We start from the raw sequence: 25,597 nt of genomic DNA on the forward strand, positions 1-25,597 counted from the left end.
AAGCGTTTGACTGCGAACTTTTCGAGGAAAAGCGCTCTTGTTTTCGTGGTCATTCGGGCAGTGGACAGCAATCTACCGTAAGCACTAAGCAGTGTACATATGGATTTTGATTTGTTTCCTAGAACTAAATTAAAAATAATTTCTAAAGGGCAGTATTAAAATATATTCCTTATGTTCGATCTATTATAGTATTTTTATATTATATATTTATCTGTTATAGAATAACCTATCGTCGACAACAACTTTATCGCAAACTACCGCGACATGTCGTTTATTGTAGTAGTCATTACTGTGGTTCAGTTCAAGCAATCGTCTATTAAAAATGTGTGTAATAATTATTTACAGACTGTTTGTATAGGTATGCTATAATATTATGAATCACGTTGTAGATTCCGTAAACATTTCTACTAATATTTTTATTTTTGATTATTTATTTATCTGTAAATTTTAACCCGGTAGTGTGATGAGTAAAATAGCATATTTGTACACAAATAATTACAATTGCAAGTGACAACTTTATTACTTAATTATAATATGTATAATATCATTTGGCGTGTGGGCATGAAAAGACCATCCAATGTTGATCCAGTGATAAGTACTCCAACGTTACATATTAATGAATAATTACTTATGAATTATAAGGTAACACAATAACAATTTTTTTAATTAAATATTGTATACAGCTATTATATGTATGGGATTTCTATGAAGTGTGCTAGAAGACATTTTAACTGAGAGAATATAATGGTTTTAGAGATGTATGACTCGTTTACTTTATTTTAGCGACTGGTCTTACCTTACACCCAGGTGTAAAGAAATGCGGAGAATGTTTGTAATTTTGTGTATTGGTTTTTGATAGTAGTTTTTAAAGTTCATATGATTAAAAGTATACATATTTTAATTTTAGTTAATGTTTTGGTATAAAAGTTTAAAAAAATAATTGTTTAAAAAAAATATTGAAAATAGTCATTTTGTAGTCTATTAACGTTTCTACAACGTAGTTTTATGTTCATTAATCTCATGATATATTAATACTTTTTCTAGTTTCGAGAAAAATTGTAAATTATTTAATCTAAATTAAGTACCAGTGTCCTCGTAAAATAATACAAAAATCTTCTCAAAATTAAAAAAAATATTAAAAATTACGATGCTAATAAAAATAAAATGTTGAAACGTCAAAATTTTCAGATGAATAAACTACAAAATGGCTATCTTCAATTTTTTTGAAAATAATTAATTTTTTTTTTAAACTTTTTTACCAAAACATTAAATTAAATTAAAACCTAACTGATGTCTCCAAGTCTCCATTATTTCAGGAAATATCACAATGAATAAATCCTCACGGTACACTTTGTATAAGTTATTAATATGTAGTGAGTCATTTAATGGATTTTGATTTTAAATTTAGTTTTGAGAATTTCCCGATATTTAACGGAAATACAATACCTATGTGATTAATTTCTATCATTAATAATATTTTGTACTGTGATATAATAATATTAAAGAAACGCGATAACGACGTTAGTGCCTAGAGGTGGTGTATTATAATTTATTTACCTAATCGCTAGTGACGGGTATAATAATATAATATTAATATACTACAGTTATTAAGTACCATTAATGTACTATTAAGTGTCTCGTTGAGATAGAGAGGGAAGTACAGTGAAAGAGTGTGTGAGAGAGATAGACACCCGAAGACGAAACGTTATCATCCGCGCGTAGTGTGTGTGTGTGTGTGTGTGTGTGTGTGTGTGTGTGTGTGTGTGTGTGTGTGTGTGTGTGTGTATGATGTGTACACAGTTTTACCATTATTATTACTATTATCGTAAATGATAAACGAACGATGTTCAGTGTGACGACAATAAGCGTTGCGCGTGTGTGTCGGAGACGTCTCGTGATGGCTATGCTGAGCAGTCAATTGCGGACGACTGCAGTATGTGTACGCGTGAAAACCTCTTGATTTTTCCATTTGCCACAATAATAACATTTCTGTACCAGTTTATTCTGTAGATATTTTTTTATTTTTTTTTTTATAACATAATGTAATGTAAACGCAATCGTTTGATATAATTCGTTGTTTTTCGTATAGTGTGTGACCATTGTTTAACGGTGTCAATATAGATACGACTGAAGCAGGAGAATCGACGACCGTGATTTCGAGAGTACGCGCGTATAGTAATTACTAATTAGTAATATCATTTTAATCGTGGTCGAGTTTTATCATTTCATCAATTTAAAAAACAAAAAAATTGTTCAATTTACCTTACCCTACTAGACACAGTTGTTTGACAATAATATCATTGTTGAGTAAGCAAATGTCTTTAATAATTTTAATTTTGTCATACTTGCTTTTTTTCAAACGAATAACCATTTAATTTTTTTATAGATCTGATGTGTATATTTGTGTTATATTCTTAAATATAGAAAAAAAGTAGATCCACTACCATAATATAACATTTTGTGCGGCCCGCGGGCCAATAAATTCCGCCGTCGCCGTGTTATATTTATATATATATATATATGTAAATGATATAATATTGCCTGTATGTATACGTCCTATACAATATAATTATTACAGTAAAAGTGTATAGTACCAATAACGTATGTCGTACTGTGTTGTTCAAATCTTATTTGGCGGCCACTTGCGACAGTTTTCGATTAGCGTGCGGAGCGCGGGCGCGTGATGTGTGGCGTTCAATCGCATTACGATTATTGTTATACGTCTTATTATTCAGTCGATTGGTCGAGTTTTTTTTTTGCCGTGAAAAACTGAAAACACTAAAAACCGTTCTATTGAGTCGCGCGCATATAGTGAGTGTGTTGCAACTCCACCGGTCGCGACGTGATAACTCGATAAACTGCTGTATTGCCTGTATACGTCGAGCGCCGACGATATTTCGAAATTTTTAATTTTTTTTTTTACTTTATACATTGTCATGGATCTCCTCTAAATCGTAGAAAATAATAACGTTTTCAATATGTTGCCACGACCGGTGGACTTATATTTTTACTCTGCAGGAGCCCATTTACTCATTTATATTATATGTCTGACACTGCAGGCCGTGTACTCCGGTGGTCGTTATGATTATAATTATAATAATAATAATTATTATTACTTCTATTATTCGACTGCGTGATACACGTCATGATGTGTCGTTGTATTAAAGCAATAATAACATTATTAGCGACAATACGATGTAGTTATATATTCATTTAATTTTGATAAAATAAAAATAATAATTTGCCAGGGTAAATAAACGCAGATTCGGACCTTGACCGGATTACACGCTTGTTTTTTTTGTACACAGTTGTGGCTCGAGAAAGGATTTTCATGTTTTTTTCCGAATATTGAGTAGGTATTTTCCAACCGGCACCATGTTTCTGTATATCGTTACGATCGTATATAATAATATTGTATATATATAAAAGGCGAATTCATTTCACATTTTCGCTCCCCCGTGGTAATAATAAGTCGCGTAAATCGAATAATTCCAGTTTTACTCGTCATTTCATCATTAAAAAAAAAAAAACATGTGATAGCTTTACTCGAAACTAGAACAAAACCACTGCAATGTTTAAAAGATACCCATTTTACATTGTAACTATAAGACTTTATTAGAATACATTACTATTTGAATACCTAATAAATAATAACGTATATTACTCCTTATACATATAAACGATATTATATACTTTATTTTGTTTTTTTAATACTATGTATGTCTTGGATTTCATACTAATATATTGCCTACACAATCTCGAGAAAGTCGAGACATTTTAGCTGCTTATAGACTATTTAACAATTGTATAAAATATAGCAAATTTGTATTCCAACTTTGTGTAATTATCTTTAATATTAATAATATTAAAGTGAATTGACCTATTATCAAACTCAAAGATAAGAATATTATTAGTATTTGTACGTTATTTCTTTTTACAATATTTTGATTTTTAAGCGAGTTATGATAATTTTCAAACTTAATATTTGACATACTCATAACTCATAAGCTAATAAGTTCTGAAAATAAATATGTGTTCTACTGAACGTAAATCAACACATGTTCTCTTAATAGCTTTATTTTCGTCGAAACTTTATTAGAGTATTATACCATAACCATACACTTTAGCATTTAGCACCACCCACCTGTTTAATGTTTAATCAATGACGTTTGGCATTATAAAACTAGGTTTTGACGCGGTGTAGGCTAAATGCTGATGTGTAGTATGATAATTATTACAAAATGTCCCGACTGAATATTTTCATAAACATAAATTAAATCGTGCACTATTATTACTCTTATATCGCTGTTATATCACTGAATCGTTTTTGAGTATTTGATGATTACCTACATTAAAAAAAAATAAATATTTGTTCTAATATAGCGTACGCCTGTGTATTAATTATATACTTATAAATAGTAAACAGTCGAGTCGCGATAACTCAAGTATCAATAATTCAAAAAACTTCAAAACGCGAATTTTTTTAGTACCTCGAAGTGTATACGTATAAGTTGTGTTTGATGTACCAATTTAAGGTCAAAAATTTAAGGTCAAAAAATACTTAAGTCGAAATTATTTTTATTCCCCTTGATATTCTAGCTGTTATAAACAACTATACAAGTTATTATCGAGTGCAATGTGTATATTATTGTTTTAACGATAAGCATATTATAATCATGGGTGGGTGTCACATATACTATTATTATATATTATTTGTATTTACGAAAGATTACAATGAGTATTTATTGGTTTCTAAAGTCTAAACTGTAACATGTATATACAACCGGTCAATATTATATTTGTCAATATGTCTGTATAGTAAATGGAAATTATTCGAATAACAATGTACTTACAACTAATGTCATCGTAAAACATGATTAAAAATGAATTTTTTCAACCGAAAAAAAATTGGGATAATCCGATAAGTTTTGAAATCGTATAAAATGAGTAAAAAAAAATGCATGTAATAGTATTTATATGCATATTAAAAATGATTCTGGTCGAATATTTCATTAATTTTTTATTTTTACACAAGAACACGTAAGCAATCTAAATAAGAATTGTGTTACTATTTTTACAAACGATGGTAGTGGTGAAAATAACGAATAAATTATTGGACATACCTATCATAAAAAAAAAAAACTAAACACTCAAGTCGCCGCCTTTTGCTCGAGAAGTCTAGTGCATCGTGTTTTACAGTAGCGATGATTCGGTTATTAATATTCGTCGTTTATCATTTCGTACGAGTGCGGGCGCAACTACATCAAATCGGACAAGTGTTTAGACTGTTTAGAGTATATGATACACAGTACACACACACATACATACACACGCGATAATTTAATGTCGTGTTTTGATGATTTGCGACAAGCAATCAATTAACAATCTGAGATGAGTCTGCCGCCGCCGAATGCAATAACGATAAATTTGTCTGTACAGTGACGTCGCCACCTCCGTTTAATAATATTATTATCATCATCGTCACCGCACCGTATAGTCATGATTATACAAGTATATCCTAATCGTGTCGGCGACGACGCATTCATAAAACAATAATAATATCATGAGATCGTGTCTCGCAAAAGAGCCGTCGATTTTTTTTTCGAAACTCCGCGGCGGAAACTGTCTGACTGCATTGAAAGACGGTCTACGCTTTTTCGACAATTTCCCGTACAACAGACAAATGTTATTTTGTTTATTCTCTTATATTCTATGTGTATAATAACAGGAAATCGTTTTATCGTTGTGTCTTTTTGTTGCGTTTCCACAATAATTATCGTCTTCACAGCGACGGCACGACGATACGCTAACTGGTTTGCAATTATTTGTCATTTTCAGTGTACAAGTACAATAATATAATAATGAATAATATTAGACATGTTTTTGTCTCACTACCGTATAGGTAAACAGTGTGATTTGTCAAGCATGATCACTCCCTTTTTCTTCTCCAATAGCGCAGTTACTTAAAATCTGATTTTAAAATATACTTAGGAGTGTCATGTGGAGATATTAACTTTGTTTTTCAAATATCATGCCCCCTCTTTTAACAATATATTATGTAGCTGATATTTATTCTGACAAAATCTAAACTCAAACAAGAGGTTTTTTAGTTATTTAACTTTGTGTAATAAAAATAATAGGTCCACGATAATGGATATGGTGGCTATGGACACTATGGTAATTTGAAAATTTTAGTAATTTTTATGATTCTATCTATGTCTGACATTAAATCTATTTTATATTTTTGTAAAACCATTTTTAAAGACTATTAAAGGTAATCCTTTAGTATAAACATTTTAATAACTGAAAAATACTCGTCCGAATTTTGAATTAGGCATATTATATACAATTTTTTTTAAATAATTATCCACTGAACTTAGAATATTTAGTGTTGTACCAATTCATATATAATGTCAAATGTGGTTCCTAAAAAATGCATAAATGTGTATTTTTTAAATTTATGACACATAAATGCGGCAATTAACCATTGATATATTGTATGTATAGCTTGGTTTTTAACACCAATTGTAGTTGTACTTTGTCATTTAGGCGTGTATTGAATTTAGTCCAGTACAACATGACAGTATAAAATTATAATATTTCATTTTTAAGTTAATTTTGAATTTTGTAAAATAGAAACCGAGAAGTCAGTACGCTCGTAAAATGTGCTTTCTTAAGTAATTCCTTCTTTAGGAAAATTTATTGTTTTTTTTATTTTATAAAAGTTCGTCTGAAAACGTTCGGAAACGCATAATTTGTATTGTTCATCCCAAATAATAACGATATGCCTATATATACGTTTGTCGAGTATTATCTCGATACATTGTGTTGCCGACACCTTGAGTAACGGCAGTGGTTGTACTGCGTTTTGAGTTAGATAATTTCCCGCAGGACCGGTGCCGAAGGATATGCTAGACCTAAAAGCTCACTGTTGTCCACTTTACAGTGGACTGGATTCGCCGCTAATCCCTTGGCCGGGGCTCAAGTTCGCGTGCGTCCGAATACTTGAACTTTACGGCAAAGTCTTTGGGCAGGAAGAGCTTTGCGAACTTATTATTAGGTAATTCGGCTGGAACCCATATTATACACACATAATGCATCATGTTTATGAGTATGCGGCTGATCCGTACTCATACACAGTATGTCGTAGGCCATCTGAAAAAATGGTATTTTTGCGTAAGAGCCGTGGCCTTTGTGACTAAGTTGACCGTTTTGAGTTCTAAGTATTTTATGTTTATTCTCAAAAAGCCTGTATAGATATATCATTTTAGGTCACCATATAAGTACATACAATATTATTAAGCTTTAAAATCGGCCGACCTTCGGGAGAAAAATATAAACAACTCAAAACGGTGTACTTGTCACAAAAGGTCTTGTTTTTTTACTCGCAAAAAATTAAATTTCTCAAACGGCCTACGATATAGTGTAATATACCATTATATATGAATCATTTGGTAAGAAAAAACAGCATGTACGTTTAGTGGACCGTTAACTCACACGAACGACGCACGCGGTTTACCGGCAATTTTTTATTTCCTAAATTTAAATGTTCTTAATCACGTTTTAGGAAGACATGTGGTAGCTGTAAATGCACAAAAGACTCGCACGATGTGCTGCACGAGGAGTGGGTTAACGTACGCGACCGGCTTGGTTTCAAGCCCGTGCAAGACCCGGACAAGAGAGTGTCGAAGGAGAGGTCTTACAGCCAAGGGTACTCATGGGTTCCTCCTGGGTTGCCTAGTCACAAGGTACATAATATTATATTACAATTTTGTTAGGGTTATTATTTTCTGTGTATGTGATTGTATATTAGAATATTATTATCTGTATTCATTCACTAACGGTTGTTAATTTAATTGTTATATTATATTACAGGTAGAGAAATACTTTAACAGTTTACCGTCTAACAAAGTTCCTAAACTGGGCACATCTGGCGAGAAGTACAGAGACAAGCAGGTAGTCGTACAACTACCGAAACAAGACTTAGCCCTGACTTATTGTAAACATGTGGAACAGAGGCATCATCAGAGCTACGAAGACTTCATAAATGCTAGAAACGAGATAGCGTTAGATATCGGATATGCTAGAGAATGTACTTATCACGTGGTTAGTTGTTTTATGATAAATGCATATTGAAAAAAAATGTTATCTACTTTGTAATAATGTATTAAATATTTAAATGTTTATATATTTTGAGTAGTCATAAGTCTTTGAATTGTATCTCTTGACTCTTGGGTGTGGCATTATCTAATATAGTTTTTATGAATTATAGTTTACTTAAATTGTATTTTTTTATATTTTATTCAAAGAATATTATTCAAAGAATACCAAATAAGCTCCAACGTTAAAATTGCAATTGCAGCCTTAAATATTATTGTAAACACTATTTTAATGATAAATTATGGAATAAAATACTGCAAGATTTATTTGCATTGCCTAGGGACCATTAACTGATTTTGTAGACGATTGCTACTCGTTCTTTAATATATTAATAGGTAACTAGGTATATTAAGTATTCATAGGATTTACTATAACTTGCATCTCCTTTTCCTAATCTATGTTTTAAAAATATTATTTTGAATTTTGAACAATTTATTTTTAAAATTATGATAGTCGTTTGCCATTCACAAAGTACATAAATCAAATAAGATATTTTAAATTATAGTATTAAGTCATATAATATTTATAATTTAGCAATAAAAACAATAATATTGTTTCAAAATTAAATTTGTTATAATATTATTATCTTCATATTAATTTAATCTAAAAATTGTAACTATTTATATTATATATTACAGAAATTAAATTGTGATTTATAAGAATACCGTATTATGTTTAGGAATGTCCGAAATGCAAGAAAAATGTTGAACCAGGTGAAATAGGAGTATTCGCGTCTAAATTTGGCGATACAGTTTTATGGCATCCGACATGTTTCACTTGTACCGAATGCCAAGAGCTACTTGTCGATTTAACTTACTGTCTATATGAAGATCATTTGTATTGCGAACGCCATTATGCACAACAATTCAAACCAAGGTGTTCGGCTTGCGATGAGGTAAGGATTATAATCTTATACCAGTAATAAATATTATATTATAGTGTAACAACAACAAAATTATATTTGTTAGCGTTAAAGTATGAAGTGGTGTGATTTTGTGAAATATCTACCTACGTTATACACTAATCAAATAAAGATAAACACTAGGCGATAACTATTCCTCGTGATTGTTCAGTTATTTTCTGTACATTGGAGGTAGGAAAAATAAGATTTCTGCTGCGTTTAAACTAGCTGGTGTAGTGGTGTCGTGTTCATTATCGATGATGATTAAATTGATAAATAATAACATCAATGATACGCAGTCAGATAGTTCTTCAATATTTTTGCACCGATACGCGTATATATTATATTGGTGTAATCACTGTAATCATAACTAACGTATACAAATCTCACCTCTATTCACGTCCAAAATACTATTATATTAAAGAACGGTGCATTTTGTAATTTAAAATGTTACCAATGACCATCTTGTAATAATAATTAGTAGATATTTCAAATTTCAAATTTAGGAAATTAATAAATAAATTTACTTAATTTTTAAATTTATTGTAAATAAAAATTGTTATACATTGTTTATTTGTTTATGTTTATTCATACTAAAATTATCAAAAAATTTTTTGAATTTGTTCAATTTATATTTTTCCCTAAATGTATGTAAAAATATTTCAAGTATAAAATATCAAAATAAAATTTTATGTTTAATCTTCAACTGATAACTAGTTAATGATTTATAAACTTTAATAATTCGCAATTGGGGATTGTTAAGAATTACTTATCATAGTATTAATTCAATTTTAATGTTAATACTTTAACTATTAACAGTTCATTAAATTATTAAATAATGGAGTTCGAGCTTTAACGATAATATATTTATTAGATAAATGAAAGTCTATAACGTTACCTTTCATATACAAAAGATGATCTAAATATAATCGGAAATTGTTTGTAAACTCCAAAAAATTAAAAATATTTATAAAAAAAAACTGATTAAAAATAAAATTAATTATAATTTATTAATAATATAAAATTTATAAAAAATTATGAATATCTGTGGCATAGGAAATAAGATGAAAAAGGCAGAAAATTATAAAAAAAGTACTTTTAACCCATTTTATTAATATAAAATGATTACAATATTATATATATATACAATAAACATGTGTGGTGTTGTAATCGTGCATACTGCATAATATACGTATACCTTCATAATTTGTATGTAATAATTTAATAAAAATTCGGTTTTGTGGAAAACCGTGGATTACTGAGTTTCTTGTAATTAGATAGTTTTTATAAGTAGGTAATAATAAAAATGTTGTACGTATACATACATATTATAATATAGTAAAATAATTTTACTTTGTTGAATGTTTATCTCAATATTTATTATACATACATACTAAGTAGTAAGTTATATTAATTTACAATAACTGTATAGGTAATTAAATATTTTTTCATTAATATATTTGAGCCTTTTTTTTATATATAAATCGATAAATATTAGACACAAAGTGTATCATAATATTTTAAAAGGAACTATAATAATAATAATTACTATAATAATAATTATCTACACATTCTACACCGATTATAACAATATAACAATATAATTTGAAAAATTACATTTTATTTTAAACAAATTTCGATGGTTTATAAAATTAAAGATGTATTTTACTTAGTCGGGGTTGGAGTTAACATGTTTTCAATCACTTGGGTTGAATCAACAATACATATAAAAAAAATAATTGAATGATGATTTATTAAAATGGGTAGTTATTCAAGGTAAAATAGTTAAACATTTAAGCCCCTAGTGTCCAGAAATTGTGTTGGATGTAATTTGGTAGTTTTTAATTTTAAGTTACGTGTCCAGTTGACCGTCAATGGTCCTTGGACTTGGGCCATCAGGTCAGCGGACCAGTCCAATAAGTTTATAACTGCATACCTATTGCAGTCAATTTGGGTTTGTACCCACGTTTAATACACAGCTTCCTCCTTTGAACCAACCATTAAGGATTAAGCTTGTGTGTAACATATTATTACTGATTGACAATTGTACTAATAATTGGTAAATCAAATAATCGAATATTAAATAAGAAAGGAAATAATATGTTCCTACGCGAACTTCGGCGCCATCTGCTGTTGATTTTTTTGCGGTCTGTTTCAACGTATGTTGCTCGCCAATAGGTTGTGCTCAATGATTCACGGCTTGCTAGCCACTTCTGTCCACTATATAATATTATATGTGTTATTTAATAATATTATTGCCTATGGTTAAGTTATTAAAATACTTAACAGTAAGTTAACATAACAATATTGGCAGAAGTCCAAAAATGTTATATATAGCCGTAATTGACTATTTCCCTTAAATCAACCTACGAAAATAATTTAATGTATATGTAAAAGGTACTTAAGGTGCTATACAGAGGAGTGTCCCATGAGGATTTACCAATTCCGATATCTCCTGAAATAATGGAGATATCATAATTCTGTTTTTTTAATAATCTTCACAGGGTTAAGAACTATAAATATTTCATATTAATATTTTGGTAAAAAAGTTAAAAAATATATGTTTTCATTTAATTATTTTCAAAAAAATCAAAAATATCCATTTTGTAGAGTTCATTAAAATATGTTCGTTAAATAATATTTATGTTTCAACATTTTAATTTCATTAATATCCTGATTTTTAATATTTTTTCTAGTTTCTAAAAAAGCTGCGAATTATTTTGTACGATATTATTGGTATCATTGTATCAAACATGTGGCCTGTGTGCTCGTACGGTCGGCGAACGCTTTTAGTGTTTTTCTCGAATCTAGAAAAATATTAAATATCAAGAGATTAATGAAATTAAAATGTCGAGATGTCAATATTTTACAGTAGAGTTCACTGTAATGACTATCTTTATTTTTTTTGAAATAATTAAATAAAAAAATATATATTTTAACTTTTTTACCAAATATTAAATTAAAACATGAAATATTTGTAGTTCTTGTCCTTGTGAATTTTATTAAAAACCCAGAGTTATGATAGGTATATCCATTATTGCAGGAGATATTGCAATGGGCAAATCCTTAAGAAACACTGGATATATATATATATATATATTTACCCGTAATGATTGTCAGGTGTCCTTAGAAATTTTCAATATTGGGGGTTCTATAGCCAAATTGAAAAATTTGTATTTAAATCACTTATGAGTTGTGACATGACTATTTTAAATTCTTTTTTAGTTTTTTTAAACTAATGATAGTCATTATTCGACACATTGTGTATATTTCAAATATGATTGTATACTTCCGTGCACACAATTTAAGTGTTAAAGTATTGTAAAAATAAATTAAAACTTTTGATAAGCCATCATCTGGATTCTACAAAAAAAAAAAATAATAATAATAACAAATAAACTATAAATTTATCTGTTTATTAAAGAAGATGTCATTAAATTAATAAACAACGATGAACGATGAGATTATTGATACCTATATTAGGATCGTTCTTCGATTAATTAAAAAAACTTATAATTTAACAATAACTTATAATTTAAAAATTTATTTAACTAAAATAATGTTTTTTTTCCATTTGATGTCGTATTATTAAAAAAATATTTTTTAAAAATTATTTTTTTTGTTAAACATAATAAATTATTATTGCAATTTATTAAAAGGCAGTTCAATTTTTTTTTTTTAATTTGTATCATCTGGCCTCAATAAAAATCTCTAAACCATATTCTCAATCATAAGCTTAACTAACATTGAAATCATGTCATTCATATACTTCGAGATTTACGCGAAATATGAACATATATTGATAACGATAAAAAAGTGTTTTTCTACTGGTGTTCCACGGAACCTAAGGTTCAGTGAGCCAAAGGCAAAGGTTCTGTGAAAAATTTAATAAAAAATAAATTAGTAAACAACATTTTCGATTTGAATTATGATTCGGATAATGAATGAAAGCTGTTCCTCTTTCGTTAGAACCGAATAAATTAAGGTTCCGCAAATTGTTCAAGTTCCTAAAAAGGTTCCATTACTAAAACATGTTGGGAAACACTGTGATAAAGTACATGTATAGATTTGTATTGGCCAACGAATCGCCGTCAATTGCAGCGACATATAGCCTGTAATAACTGTCTTATTAATACTCGCGTCGCGTTACTTTCGCCTGACATTTTGTAAACCCGATTCAAATTATCCGGAACGTATACGTTCTTGTTTCGTATTTGTGTGACGGACATAAGGTTGCGGTGACAAAAATTCGTAGTAAGTGAGAGGGCCAGAGAGAGAGAGAGAGAGAAAATTTACATCGATTGTGGATAAGCTTTGTATTAATTAAACGTATACAGTATGCTATTTGTCGACATTATTAAGATTTTTTCGAAAGCGTTAAAAAATAATTAATTTCAGACATTATAGAATTACCGTCATTCAATTGTTACTAAATAGTTTTAACCAATCATTTGGGATAAATTGTCATATCGTCAATGACGGCTAGATGTTTATAAATAAATATTGTATTCCAATAATTTAACACCATGACTGCTGAACTCGGTTTAGATAAATTTTGAAAATACCATTAAGGTATATTGAATGAGGTACCTAATTATATAATATTTCATTTTATATTATGTCAAAGTATCCGGTTAATCATCTCTATGCTAAATATTTTATTTTATAATTATTATAGCTATAGCTCACACGTATAATAATAATGTATTTCTATATTATATTGGATACAATAATTCTTATTTAATTATATACACATAGATATAATAAAAAATTGACATACCCACGTGGGTAGTCGCCGTTGGGTCACTGTTTATAAGAATATATGCTTAATATAATAAATACTTTTGTGCCGTATATATTACACAATATCATCATAATTTTAATTATTTTGGACTTGAAAAATTATTATTTATTATTTGATTAATAATTAAAAATTTGTTTTTTTTTTTACGTCCTCGGAAGTATATTCAATTACGATATTCTAATGAATGAATTGATTTTCAGGGTTTTACAAACTGGTTTATTGTTAATTTTATATATATATATATATATATATTATATATAAAACCAGACTTTGTTATAATTAATAGTTTATTTTATAGAATATATTCAAGCCTACAATAAGCTTAGGTTTTATACTTTTTTTTTATCTATTTATTAAATACATACATTGATTAATATATTGTTTGTTATAGCAATTTTTGGTAGTATCATTGATTATAGAATATAAATAATATTATTCTATTATTAATCAATAATAGTTAGTAGTTAGTATTATAATATGATCTCGAGTCATAAGCATGAGTTATACATTTTTTAAATAAAAATAATTTAGATTAATTAAAATCACATAATATGCTCTAAAATCTAATGTCTGGAAAGAACAACTTGTAAACGCCCGTCAATATTATTTTCAATATTGGAAAATAAATACATAATATAATATTATATTTTTATAGTTATAAATTTATATTTTTTCAAAATATACCTAATCCTTTTGGATTTCATATTAATTACGAGTAAGTATTGGTGAATGAGTTTGTTCTCGAGTACATTAGAGAGACGTATCAATTGATTCCCAGCGTCCACCACATATAATATAGTTCATTTCTAAATTTTAGCCTAAAAATGTTACAAAAGAAACAACGATGAGGCTGGCTAAAAAGTCTCTCAACATTTTTTTTTATTGTTATTGTTACATGTTGTTCCTCATAAATACTTAGTTTCCTCATTTTCCAATGTTAACTGGAACAAAAAAATAATTAATTCATACCTTAAATCTACATAGGTACTTTTTAATTTCCCCAAAATCAATTCACCGACTTAGATTTAGGTACGGGTACTTAGGAGTCAACTTGTAAGTGCACAGTAATTTCAGCTCTAAAATTGCACGCAAAAAGTCGGTAAAAGTCAATCTACGTAATTAAACTATAGTAGTAGTTTTTAAAACAACTTAACTATTATATTATACTTATATACTCGTAGTTGTATATTCATTATGCAACAATCATAATGAAAAGAGAATGACGTGGGACCACCGCCGTCACTAGTAAAATACTTTGAATCATTATTAATTAATAATAAAATATTAAAATCACTTATATATATGTATAATATATTAAAAAACCTTAATAAATATTAAACACCAATGAAACGTTCTCTTGAAAAAAACACATTGCACTACAGTATGGTAGTCGTCTTTTATCATAATAATATGTCAATAAGTAGACGAGTGCGTGATGTACTAACGAAATAAAACGAACCGTCATTGCACGAGATGTTTGTTTATTAATTAACACAATCGTGCATACACACACACACACACATACACACGATAATTGTCGTGCAGCCCATAGGTGTAATTAAGGGGGGGAGACTTAGCCACCAGTTTTTTAAACGTATTCTAGCATATTAAAATTAATTTCGAAAACAGTTTACCTACTTGTCTCTGTTTCATTTATAAAATTAGCCCCCCCCCCAGAATTAGAGCTCTATTTGCGCCTTTGGTGCAACCGAACTGCTGGACCCATTGCCAAGAAATAATACTGTACGTGTTACGTGACATTTGAACGCCGAGATGTACAGATTAGAGGTAATTCACGTCTCGGCACGGCAGTGTATAAATCACATTTTAATCCAAGTCACGGGGCGCCAGACAATCGGACGGGACCACAATGCGACTGCTGTGGCCCCAGCGGCGACGGCGTGGCGTTGGCCTTGGTCAGGCCGAGACACTGTAAATAAAACTTGCACACGGCGTAAACATATAATTGTAACGAAATTTTATCGTGTCCAAAAACCAAAATGTCATCACATAATTATAAATTGTTTTTCGGCCCTATAACAAAACATTTTTCTCGATTAATACCGCATATCTATACTACTAAGTTGCTCGCATAATAATATATAACATAATTATTCACTTTATTTTTTATAAATATATAAATATTTACTTTAATATGCGTACGATGTTTTACATGAAAATTTACTTACCTATAATAATTGTAATAATAAAATTTAAATCTTGGCTTCATACACAATTTACAACAGTAAATCTTAATAATTACAGAACATGATACAAGGGGTAATAAAACTTATGATTTTATTAGCCGATATAAAGTTTATAGAATTGTCATGAAAAATCTGATTACCATATTATGAATTATGGATTTATGTGGCGTATGAATTGGAATTTATAATTTGGTATTGACATTGTCAGGTTCAAAAAATTGTCCACAATAAATTGCACGGTTTACGGATATGAAGGATTATGTCAATTATTTTCCCTTTTCGATTATTTTAGAAGAAGAAACCACACTTATTTTATCATATGCCTATTAAAAAAAATATAAGTGGTTGTTGTATTATTTCTTGCATTTTAAAAAAGGATGTCAAATCCGCATCTATTATCCATCTTATAATCGCGCAACAGCAGAACAAATTTTGTGTTGTTAGCTTCAATATTGAGAGTAAAGAAATTTGTTAAATTAATAAACCCATTGGTTCTACTAAACACGATTTGCTATGCAATGAACTATGTTTGTAAAAAGGCGAAAACACATCCGCTGTGAGCCTGTGGCGTCCTCTTAAATTAGCTATTTAATAATAAATGAAAAGTCCATTACTGCTTATTATAATATTACATAAATAAGACGTTTCTATCCATGTTTTTAAAAAGTGGTGATTTTTAACTTATATGTTTTTACCCGCGCGCCGTCCAATTTATCCCGACCGCATGATAATACACAAATGGTCGATGTAATTTATTTACTTGGGATTTTTCTGTCTTAAGTATTTTATTCACGCAAGATCATTACTATCGTAATAAAATAATTGGTTATAATATGCGAATTGGCCATGTGCTCCAGACCGTTGCCAATCTCTGTTTCTGAATTTATACGCCAAGGGGAGATTTGCAAAGTCGAGCGTGTATACGTTATCATCGTCATCGAAATATAGTATAATAATAAATACGCGCAGGAATTTAATAGAACGAAATGCAAACGGATATTTAAAGACTCGCCGTTATACGTCTAGATCAATGCCTTTGGCACCCTTGATCATAGACCATTAATGTTCCAAGTGCACGCCTGCGCAATCATTTGTTGGATTCGTGACCACCACTGCAGAGATATGCTCCAATTAGCGGCGGGCTGCGAGTATTATTGCTTATTGTACAGTGTGCGGAGGATAAACAGTATAATAGGTACAATATGCCGAAATGCATACCGAAAGGCGCAAACGTGCATACATTTTTAAATAAATCTGTGTGTAATATACGTAGGTATTACATGAATACGAGAATACAGTACAAAATATATCGTTAAATATTATGGTATCTAATATATTAAGGGCCAAATCCCACTGTTCCACGTTAATGTGCATTAAATAATGCATACAATTTATGGTACCTTTTATTTTTTCGACTTTGAATTATTATATTACATGCAACTATTTTGATTAGTAGTTTAACATTAAGTACCTAGCTAGTAGCTACAATATTAAACATACAATTTTAATAATATGTAATACAATATAATATATTATAATAATAATATAGTAAAATAATTTATTTTGTATAATATTTGAATGACTAAGGGCTGGAATTGAGATATTTTATTAGTATAATTAGAGGATATTTTTTCCTCGACAAAATCAATATTTTAATCGTGGGTAGGTAAATATAAAGTCATCTAGAGGTGTGTTATTGGTTCTATAATGTCTGTAAATTACAGCTTTGATCATTAATATCTTATTTCTAAATCGCCTCTCGTTGATTTTGGGTAGATATACGTGTTTTGGGCGGTGCATATATTTTAGATTAAACCAACAAATCTGTTTTGAATACGATCGATTCATAATACTTCTTATAATTAAGAGATCCAGATTATCAATAGTAATATAGATTTTAACAATAAACGAATCAGTAGAATATATTACATGATTGTAAGTCCGTAACATTAAGTTTAATTATCATTGACTATATAGAGTACGTTTACGACATATTGCGTTTATGTGGTCTTTTCCAGTCGCGTTTAAGTTGACCATAGACGGTATTTTTATTTCGTTGCACAGTCATTTCGTTCCACGGGTCTGCAGATAATCAACGCTCTCTGTCTGTTGTACCATGAAAATTACATGGCATTGACAAATACTTATACACTCTTCCGATACCTATACGGACATATGGTGCATACGTCTTAAAATATTCAAATATCATTTTATAATAATTATAGGTATGTACTACTCAATATTATTTCCATATGATATTGCCATCGTTCATTGTTGTGACGTCTTAGCTACGGAAAATATTAAATAGTATATCTATGCAATATATTTTAAATTTATTACAGAGTAAAAAATAAGTATACTTAATATGGAACCATGTATACACAACGAACCACATGATATATATCTATTGTGTAAGTGACATACACGTACGTCGTACATAGCTCTACGGACTAGAATAACGAGTATTAGATATACGTTTGTTTTCACTATTATTTATCTATGATGTTTTTTTAAATTATTATTTTATGTTTGACTAAAATAAAGAAGTACGAATTCGTTTAATGCGTGTATCTATATATATTTCAACGATATTATATATTTTATAAGGTTACTTTAGTAGGTATCTAATATCTAATTGGAAAATACAAAATTTTTACTATTTGTTTATTAGTCCTTCACAACACGACATGGTTACATCGTTACGATATAATGATATTTCTTACACGGTGTCTACACATTATTGTGATAAGTTCGTAGTACACGCATCGTATAGTAATAAGTCGAATAATAGGTGACAGTATCATTAGACTTATTTGACTATTTTATGCAATTTAAATTATCACGCCTTGATAAAGTATATAATAATATGGTGTAATTTTAAGAGACCAACATTGAGTTTAAATCATACTCAAGGATAAAATAATAATATCCATTTGGACAGTAAAACGCTTAATATACAATTTAAAATTAATATTATGATAATACACACCATACATAAAGGTATTGTAACCTATAAACATTGCTAATAGAATTATTTTCTTAGTAATTAAGACATTATTATTGGGCTTAAAAATTATGAGTTCAATAGTACAATAATGTACTTTTTTTTGAAAATATTTGAATCATATATACTTGGTTTAAGTTTAACATAGGCTATTCGTTATAATAGGTATGTATATTGTTTTTATACGTTTAAGTAAAATTTAAAAAAAAAAGTAACGCCCATTATTGATACTAATATATTATTTTACTTAAATATTTGGATAAGTTTTACCTTTTTCATCGTTTAATTGACCAAGCGTTAAAATAGTGTAAATTACAAATTGCACAATATATGGACGTTAATATCGTTATCATCAGTGTACGTAATAAATTTTAAAAATAGAAAATTAAAATAATATGTTTTCTCGATGATCTATTCGCTGAATTTATGAAAGAAAAACAGTGAAAAATATCAACCATTTCGTCACCACAAGTGCACACGGCACCACGCTAAATATTCTGCCAAACATTGTCTCACCGACTCAATGTAGGGGGAGGAAGATCGGTTATTTTTAGTTTATGTTTCCAGTATCATTTGGTCCGACCGCATTAATAAAACTGTGTGTGCCAAAGAATGGGTCCAAAAATAAACCATAATAAACCGAAAAAAAAATTTGAATTTTACTATTATAACAAGACACAAAATAATTTATTATTTATTACGAAAATTGTTTAACAACAATAATTAGTTACGGTAAATACTTAATAATTTATAGAAGTGGTGTGTAGAGCATAATAATATAATGAAAATAAGAAAATGATTATATTAAAAATTGCTGACAACAAGTAAAATATATCGAAACGCACATAATGTCCGTTAACTATAAAAGATTTAATTTCGTTCCGCCGAATCAATCACAACTTAATATTATATACGGTATTTGTTTAATGTGTTACCGTAAAAAAAAAAACTTTTGCAACAAAACGTATTATTATTCAAATTGTTGTCAGAATGATACTTTCTGTCTATTCCATAAGCGCTCAATGTTGAATGAGTTGACATAAATAATATGTGTAAACTGTAAAGGTTTTCGTTAAAGACTGTCAAAACAACTACTTATAGTATTATATAATAGTTAAATAGCGATTCGATCATAAACAAGTATAATATAAAATTATGTAATATTTAAGCGCCGCGTAAACAAATAGTTTCATAGCTACAAGAATTGCTTTTTTAATGTTACATAAGAGATATAGGTACCTTTTATGGAGGCATATATAGGTAAAATATATAATATTAATATTATTCTCACGGGGAATTTTGTTTCGGGATCAAACCGGCCGTCTGTTATTGTTTACAAAACTACTTGTTCCGATAATGTTATTTTGATAAATCTTCGTGTCGTAAAACTTTTGAATCGAGTAAGTTTTTCAACCCGTCAAATTTTCATTTTATAACGAAAAATATGACGTCCGTGTGTTCATTGAAGAATGTGTTTATTTGCATCGCATTTATTATATTCGAAACTGCGTTGTAAATTCAAACTTTGACTAAAAAAAACCGCAGACTTTAAACGATAAGTATACAATATACCCATACGCAGATAAATACGTAAATTCAATGAAGTTTGCTTTTATAATAATTAGGTATTTGTAAATAAATATAATGTTATGACGTGGAGAACACTTTAAGTTCCTCGTATTTTAACACTCCGTGTAGTGCGCATTAAAAAAGTCCAAAGTTGATGTCTTTATTATAAACAATATATTTTCCGTTTGTTACGTATTATGTTACACAAACATAAACCTATATAAGTATAACCATTTTGATATGTTGTTGGCTCAACGAGATTAAAATTTGTGGAATTTATGCCTATAGCTAAAGCATTAACTCTCGTTTTTTATTATTCTTTAAATATAAGTGATATTTTTGGCCGATTCCCAAAATATGTCTAATACTCATATCCCCTTATTTTTAATGTAGGTATATATATATACACACACACACACACACACACATATTTTCGTATTTTGGGTATGTATCGATTGTGTTACACGAATTTTGGTTTATATTTTTAAACTTAATGAACGGTTGCTTTACATTTTTTAAAATTCCAAAATAATAAAAATACGTTTAGATCGTTTTTAATATAACGCAATATATTATACTGATACTAGTGAAGAACTATTGTTTATAATAATTATTGCAGTATTAGGTCAAAATATTAAAAATAATAAAACTATATTTTTGTAAAATTTAAAACGACTTAAATGTTTAATAAGTTTACTAGAATTATATAGATATTGGTATATATAATATTAACAGCGGTCAGCGAACCATACTATATTTCTGTTTACATGGTATTTTAAAAATAAAAACGTTGTATAAACACCTTATGAACTGGTGTTTAAATATTTAGATTAATCTCATAATATTATAGTTTACTAATATTTTACTTATAAATATAAATCATATAGATTATTTGTTTTTGTCTGTCGATATTTGTGGTTTTTATCGTTATAAATATAAATGGTATCTAGTGAATTTAATATTTATCGCGAGCTAATAATCATGTGTGCAAAATTGGTCATCTGTGAATTTATCAAAATAAAAATAATCTTATGATCTATTATTATATTACCTATAATGAATTTTTACTATTATTGACGCATTTTATTAGTGTAGCGTCTCTTTAGTGTTAAACGTCGATCATTGTTACCTCATAATAATCCTATCATTCGTTAAAAATTATTATAAATAGATATTCCCGTATAATGCAGCTTAAAATGAAATCGATGGGGTAGTAACATCGTTGCGTTTTACACGGCGTAAATCGCGACGGAAACAGAAAATAATAGTAAGCTCGAAGGTAATACCTGCCTATAATAGCCTACAACAGATAGGTACGCAAGAATGAAATGATCACTAATCTCGCACTGGATAAACGACCAAACGCGTGCAACTGACGTATTTTTTCTTGAAGGCTTTCATGCACGCTGCTTATACGATTTATACAGAGTGGTTGATTCATCAAACATGCTCACCCTCATTTTTTATTTAATAATTATTTTATTCAAATCACCAAGATTTTTGAAAGTTTTTATGTTCCTAATTCAAAATTCAATTGAATGGTTTCTCAGTTATTAAAATGTCTGTATTAAGGATAATTATATCCCGTCAATTGATCGAAACAAAAATCATCCTTCAATTGCAGAATAATAGCCCTTAAAATAGATTATAAAAAAATTATAATTTTCAAATTACCATAATCCCCATGTCTTCCAAATCCAAACCTTCAAAGTTAAATAACTCAACAATTACTCAACTTTGATTTTGATAAGTCAAAAATTTCAGAAAAAAAATATTCATTAAATAATTGTCTCCAAATAACACTCCTTATAAGTAATTTGAAAAGTTTCTGATATTTTAAAATATGGTAGGTATACTTAAAAATTCTATAAATCAAATTTTTAATTAATTTACTCGTATTATTCAATTAAAAATAGAGGTCAGTATCCACTTGATAAATCAAATTGTATATTATATTATAGTATTATACTTTTATATCTAGGCATAGGAACACTGAGACGTCAAATAAATTATATTGAAATATTAAGTCATTAGCAACAGCGTCATCGTAGTAAAATTAAAATAGAAAAACTTTACCGTAAAATAATTTCATGAGATACGTCTGATGGTGTATGCTGTATGGTATTGGTATATATAATATTTTAATGATAATATACTATGATATTGACTTAACAGCTGGTATCGTGTGCATACCAGGACGCGAGCGTGTGTACGGTTGATGTCGTGAATGTAAAAAAATTCACGTGGGTAAGCCGTAGTATTTAAAGCGACCATATTGCCCTGACTGGCACGTTTCCAAAGGGCTATATACTCGTACATAATTATCACGTATTGACAATTATTATTGTGCATAGTGTAGTTCGCAATGTATACTTGGTTGCTTTAGAACAATGCACTATTATATTATACAGTGTTGTTTTTTCCCTAACATGCCAGCAATATTCTAGGAAAATGGTATGATGTTTTTTTTTTAAATTTCACCAACTGATATTATAATTTGAAAAAATTGAATTAGGCATCATGTTCTTAAAAATACAACTATATTTTTATATTTACCAAGATTTTCCCATATGTACGATAAAATTATCATCGTGTACTATATACATGCTTTTATATATTATCTATATACACATTACATACTAATATAATAATATATTTTGATAATTGTTGAGCTTTATTATGATGTGCAAATAACACCTATCACAATTTACAACATAACATTGTACTTTTTTAATGAGTTTTTCAAAATATCAAATATGTATGGAGTTATGTTAACATGAATGTTTAACGATGATACAAATGATATAATACGATATTATAAACATGTATAATATAAAGATTATGGTAAACAGCAGTAGTACCGAAGTAGGCGAATAATAATAATACATTTATTATATTATTATCCTCGTTCATTCTTGTAAACAATATATTTTTTTATTATTATATTAATTATATTATTATTTTCTACCAACGCGGCACCCATTACAATTAGTTAGTAATTATTGATAATTATACCGTTGTCGCAATTGGTGCTTCTTGACGGCTCGTTAAAACACAATCGTCAATTCGACACATTAATATAACGACATGCACATTAGTTGCATATAATGTGTGTGTGCTAAAAGTAACGTTTGTAAAACGACATTATAATAATATCGTATAATATGATGTGCGTAATAATAATAGTAATACGATTATTACTCGGTCGCACCCACGTCAAATCACCTGTTGGCTGTTAGAGAGTTAAACCACTGCATGTATATCAATTTATTTCTTTTTCACTACACTTTATAATAAAATTACATTTCGTTATCTTGCGCATAATATGATATGCCTTTAAATTGGTATATAAATCGGATAAAGGCTAAATCGAATATTATAATAATGAATAACGCACTACGCAGTTGGTACTGTAGACAGCAAATGAAATTCTTGTACGATATGAATATGATTTTATAATAAATTATAATAATGCTTAAAACGTGCGATTTTCATTGACAGCGGCGATAAATTATAAAGAAATTGGTGTGTATAATATATACCCGCATTGTGAAAATGCGTGCTTTGTGGTGAGTAGTAGTTTTATTAAAAAGCATCAAATTATCATCTATATTATACGTTTCAAAGAATAGCAAAGACGAAATCCAAATGTGTGCGTACATATAATTGCTGTCGTTTTATTCATCATATGTTTAAAATTGCAAAATGGATACCTTAGCACTTATCTGTCTTAAAATTGATTATGTTTTGGATTGCGTTTACTGTGTAAGGTAAAAACACTCGATTTTGAAAAAAAAATATTTTTATCAACAGATATATAGACTCTTGCATTTCGATACACCTACGCGTTGAAATGAGCTACACATTGAAACTTATGAAAATATGAAAGCAATTTACATTTTAATTTCAAAGAATTTGTGACCGGTCAAAAATGATTTAATAATGGTTCGAAAAAAACATATAGACACATATTAGACATAAAAACCTATAACTAAATTCTGAACGTTTAACACTGATAAACACACACGCATAGATCGAAATAACCGACGCTTTTAAATTTAAATAGTCGTCGTCGACTGCGCTGTGGTCCAAAACCATTACCATCACAATCGATAATCTACAGGCGGTATATAATAATAATACTAATAATAATATCGTGTATTAGCAATCTGTCAAATAATTCAAGGTTGTGTTCAAGTTCACAAAAACTCTATATACTATACAGGGCGCTTCGCCAAGTAGCTCACCCTTATTATTATTATTTTTTTGAATAATGCAGTTATTCAAAATCTGATATTTGGAATTTTTAAATATACCTACTTAATACTATACATTTGAATCTTTGAAAATTGTTTGTACTACTTAAGGAGTGTTCTGTGGAAACACAAACTTCTATTTTTCAAATTACAATTTTCTTTGTCTACTGTGATTTATTTTACAGATAATTTGAATGGAAATTTTACGTATCAAAATCAAAATTTGAACGAATAGTTTTTTAGTATTATTTAAATTTGTATACTAAAATGTATAGGTCCATGATATAATGGGTTTGAAAGATTTGGTGGCTATGATAATTTAAATATTTTAATAATTTATAAAGATGTTTGTTTATAGAATAATAACTGTAGATTCAATACCTATTATTTATATCTATTTTATATTTTTTAAGACTATTTTTAAAAACTTGTATCTTATAATTTAAACATTTTAATAGATGAAAAACAACGCGTTCAATTTTAAATTAGATTCATACATTTTTTTTTCAAAGTAATCCACTAAATAATTTTTTGTAAAAAGTGGATTGTCATTTGAAAAACAGAAGTTTGTTTTGCCATAGGACACAAGAATAAATTAAATTAATTCATTATTAATTGAAAAACGGAGGCGATCATACTTGGTGAATCAGTCTGTATTATGTGGTTGTGATCTTCGGACAAAGTATAAATATTGTG

The 25,597-nt window shown here is 28.6% G+C and overlaps 1 protein-coding gene across 5 annotated transcripts in view; it reads left to right on the forward strand.

Annotated features, from left to right (window-relative positions):
* Positions 1–25,597, forward strand: part of LOC132931033 (four and a half LIM domains protein 2) — an 89,197-nt gene that overhangs the window by 42,046 nt on the left and 21,554 nt on the right. For 2 of the 5 annotated variants that reach the window (XM_060997222.1, XM_060997223.1), the window contains exons 3-5: positions 7,568–7,748; positions 7,876–8,106; positions 8,840–9,055. In XM_060997222.1, coding sequence (XP_060853205.1) covers positions 7,568–7,748; positions 7,876–8,106; positions 8,840–9,055 — 628 coding nt within the window. Of the gene's footprint in view, positions 1–249; positions 359–1,917; positions 2,163–6,891; positions 7,061–7,567; positions 7,749–7,875; positions 8,107–8,839; positions 9,056–25,597 lie in introns of those variants that run through there. The other 3 variants (XM_060997219.1, XM_060997221.1, XM_060997220.1) reach the window with 3 other exon arrangements.

Source organism: Rhopalosiphum padi, chromosome 4 (genome assembly GCF_020882245.1).
Source record: "Rhopalosiphum padi isolate XX-2018 chromosome 4, ASM2088224v1, whole genome shotgun sequence".
NCBI classification, from domain to species: domain Eukaryota; kingdom Metazoa; phylum Arthropoda; class Insecta; order Hemiptera; family Aphididae; genus Rhopalosiphum; species Rhopalosiphum padi.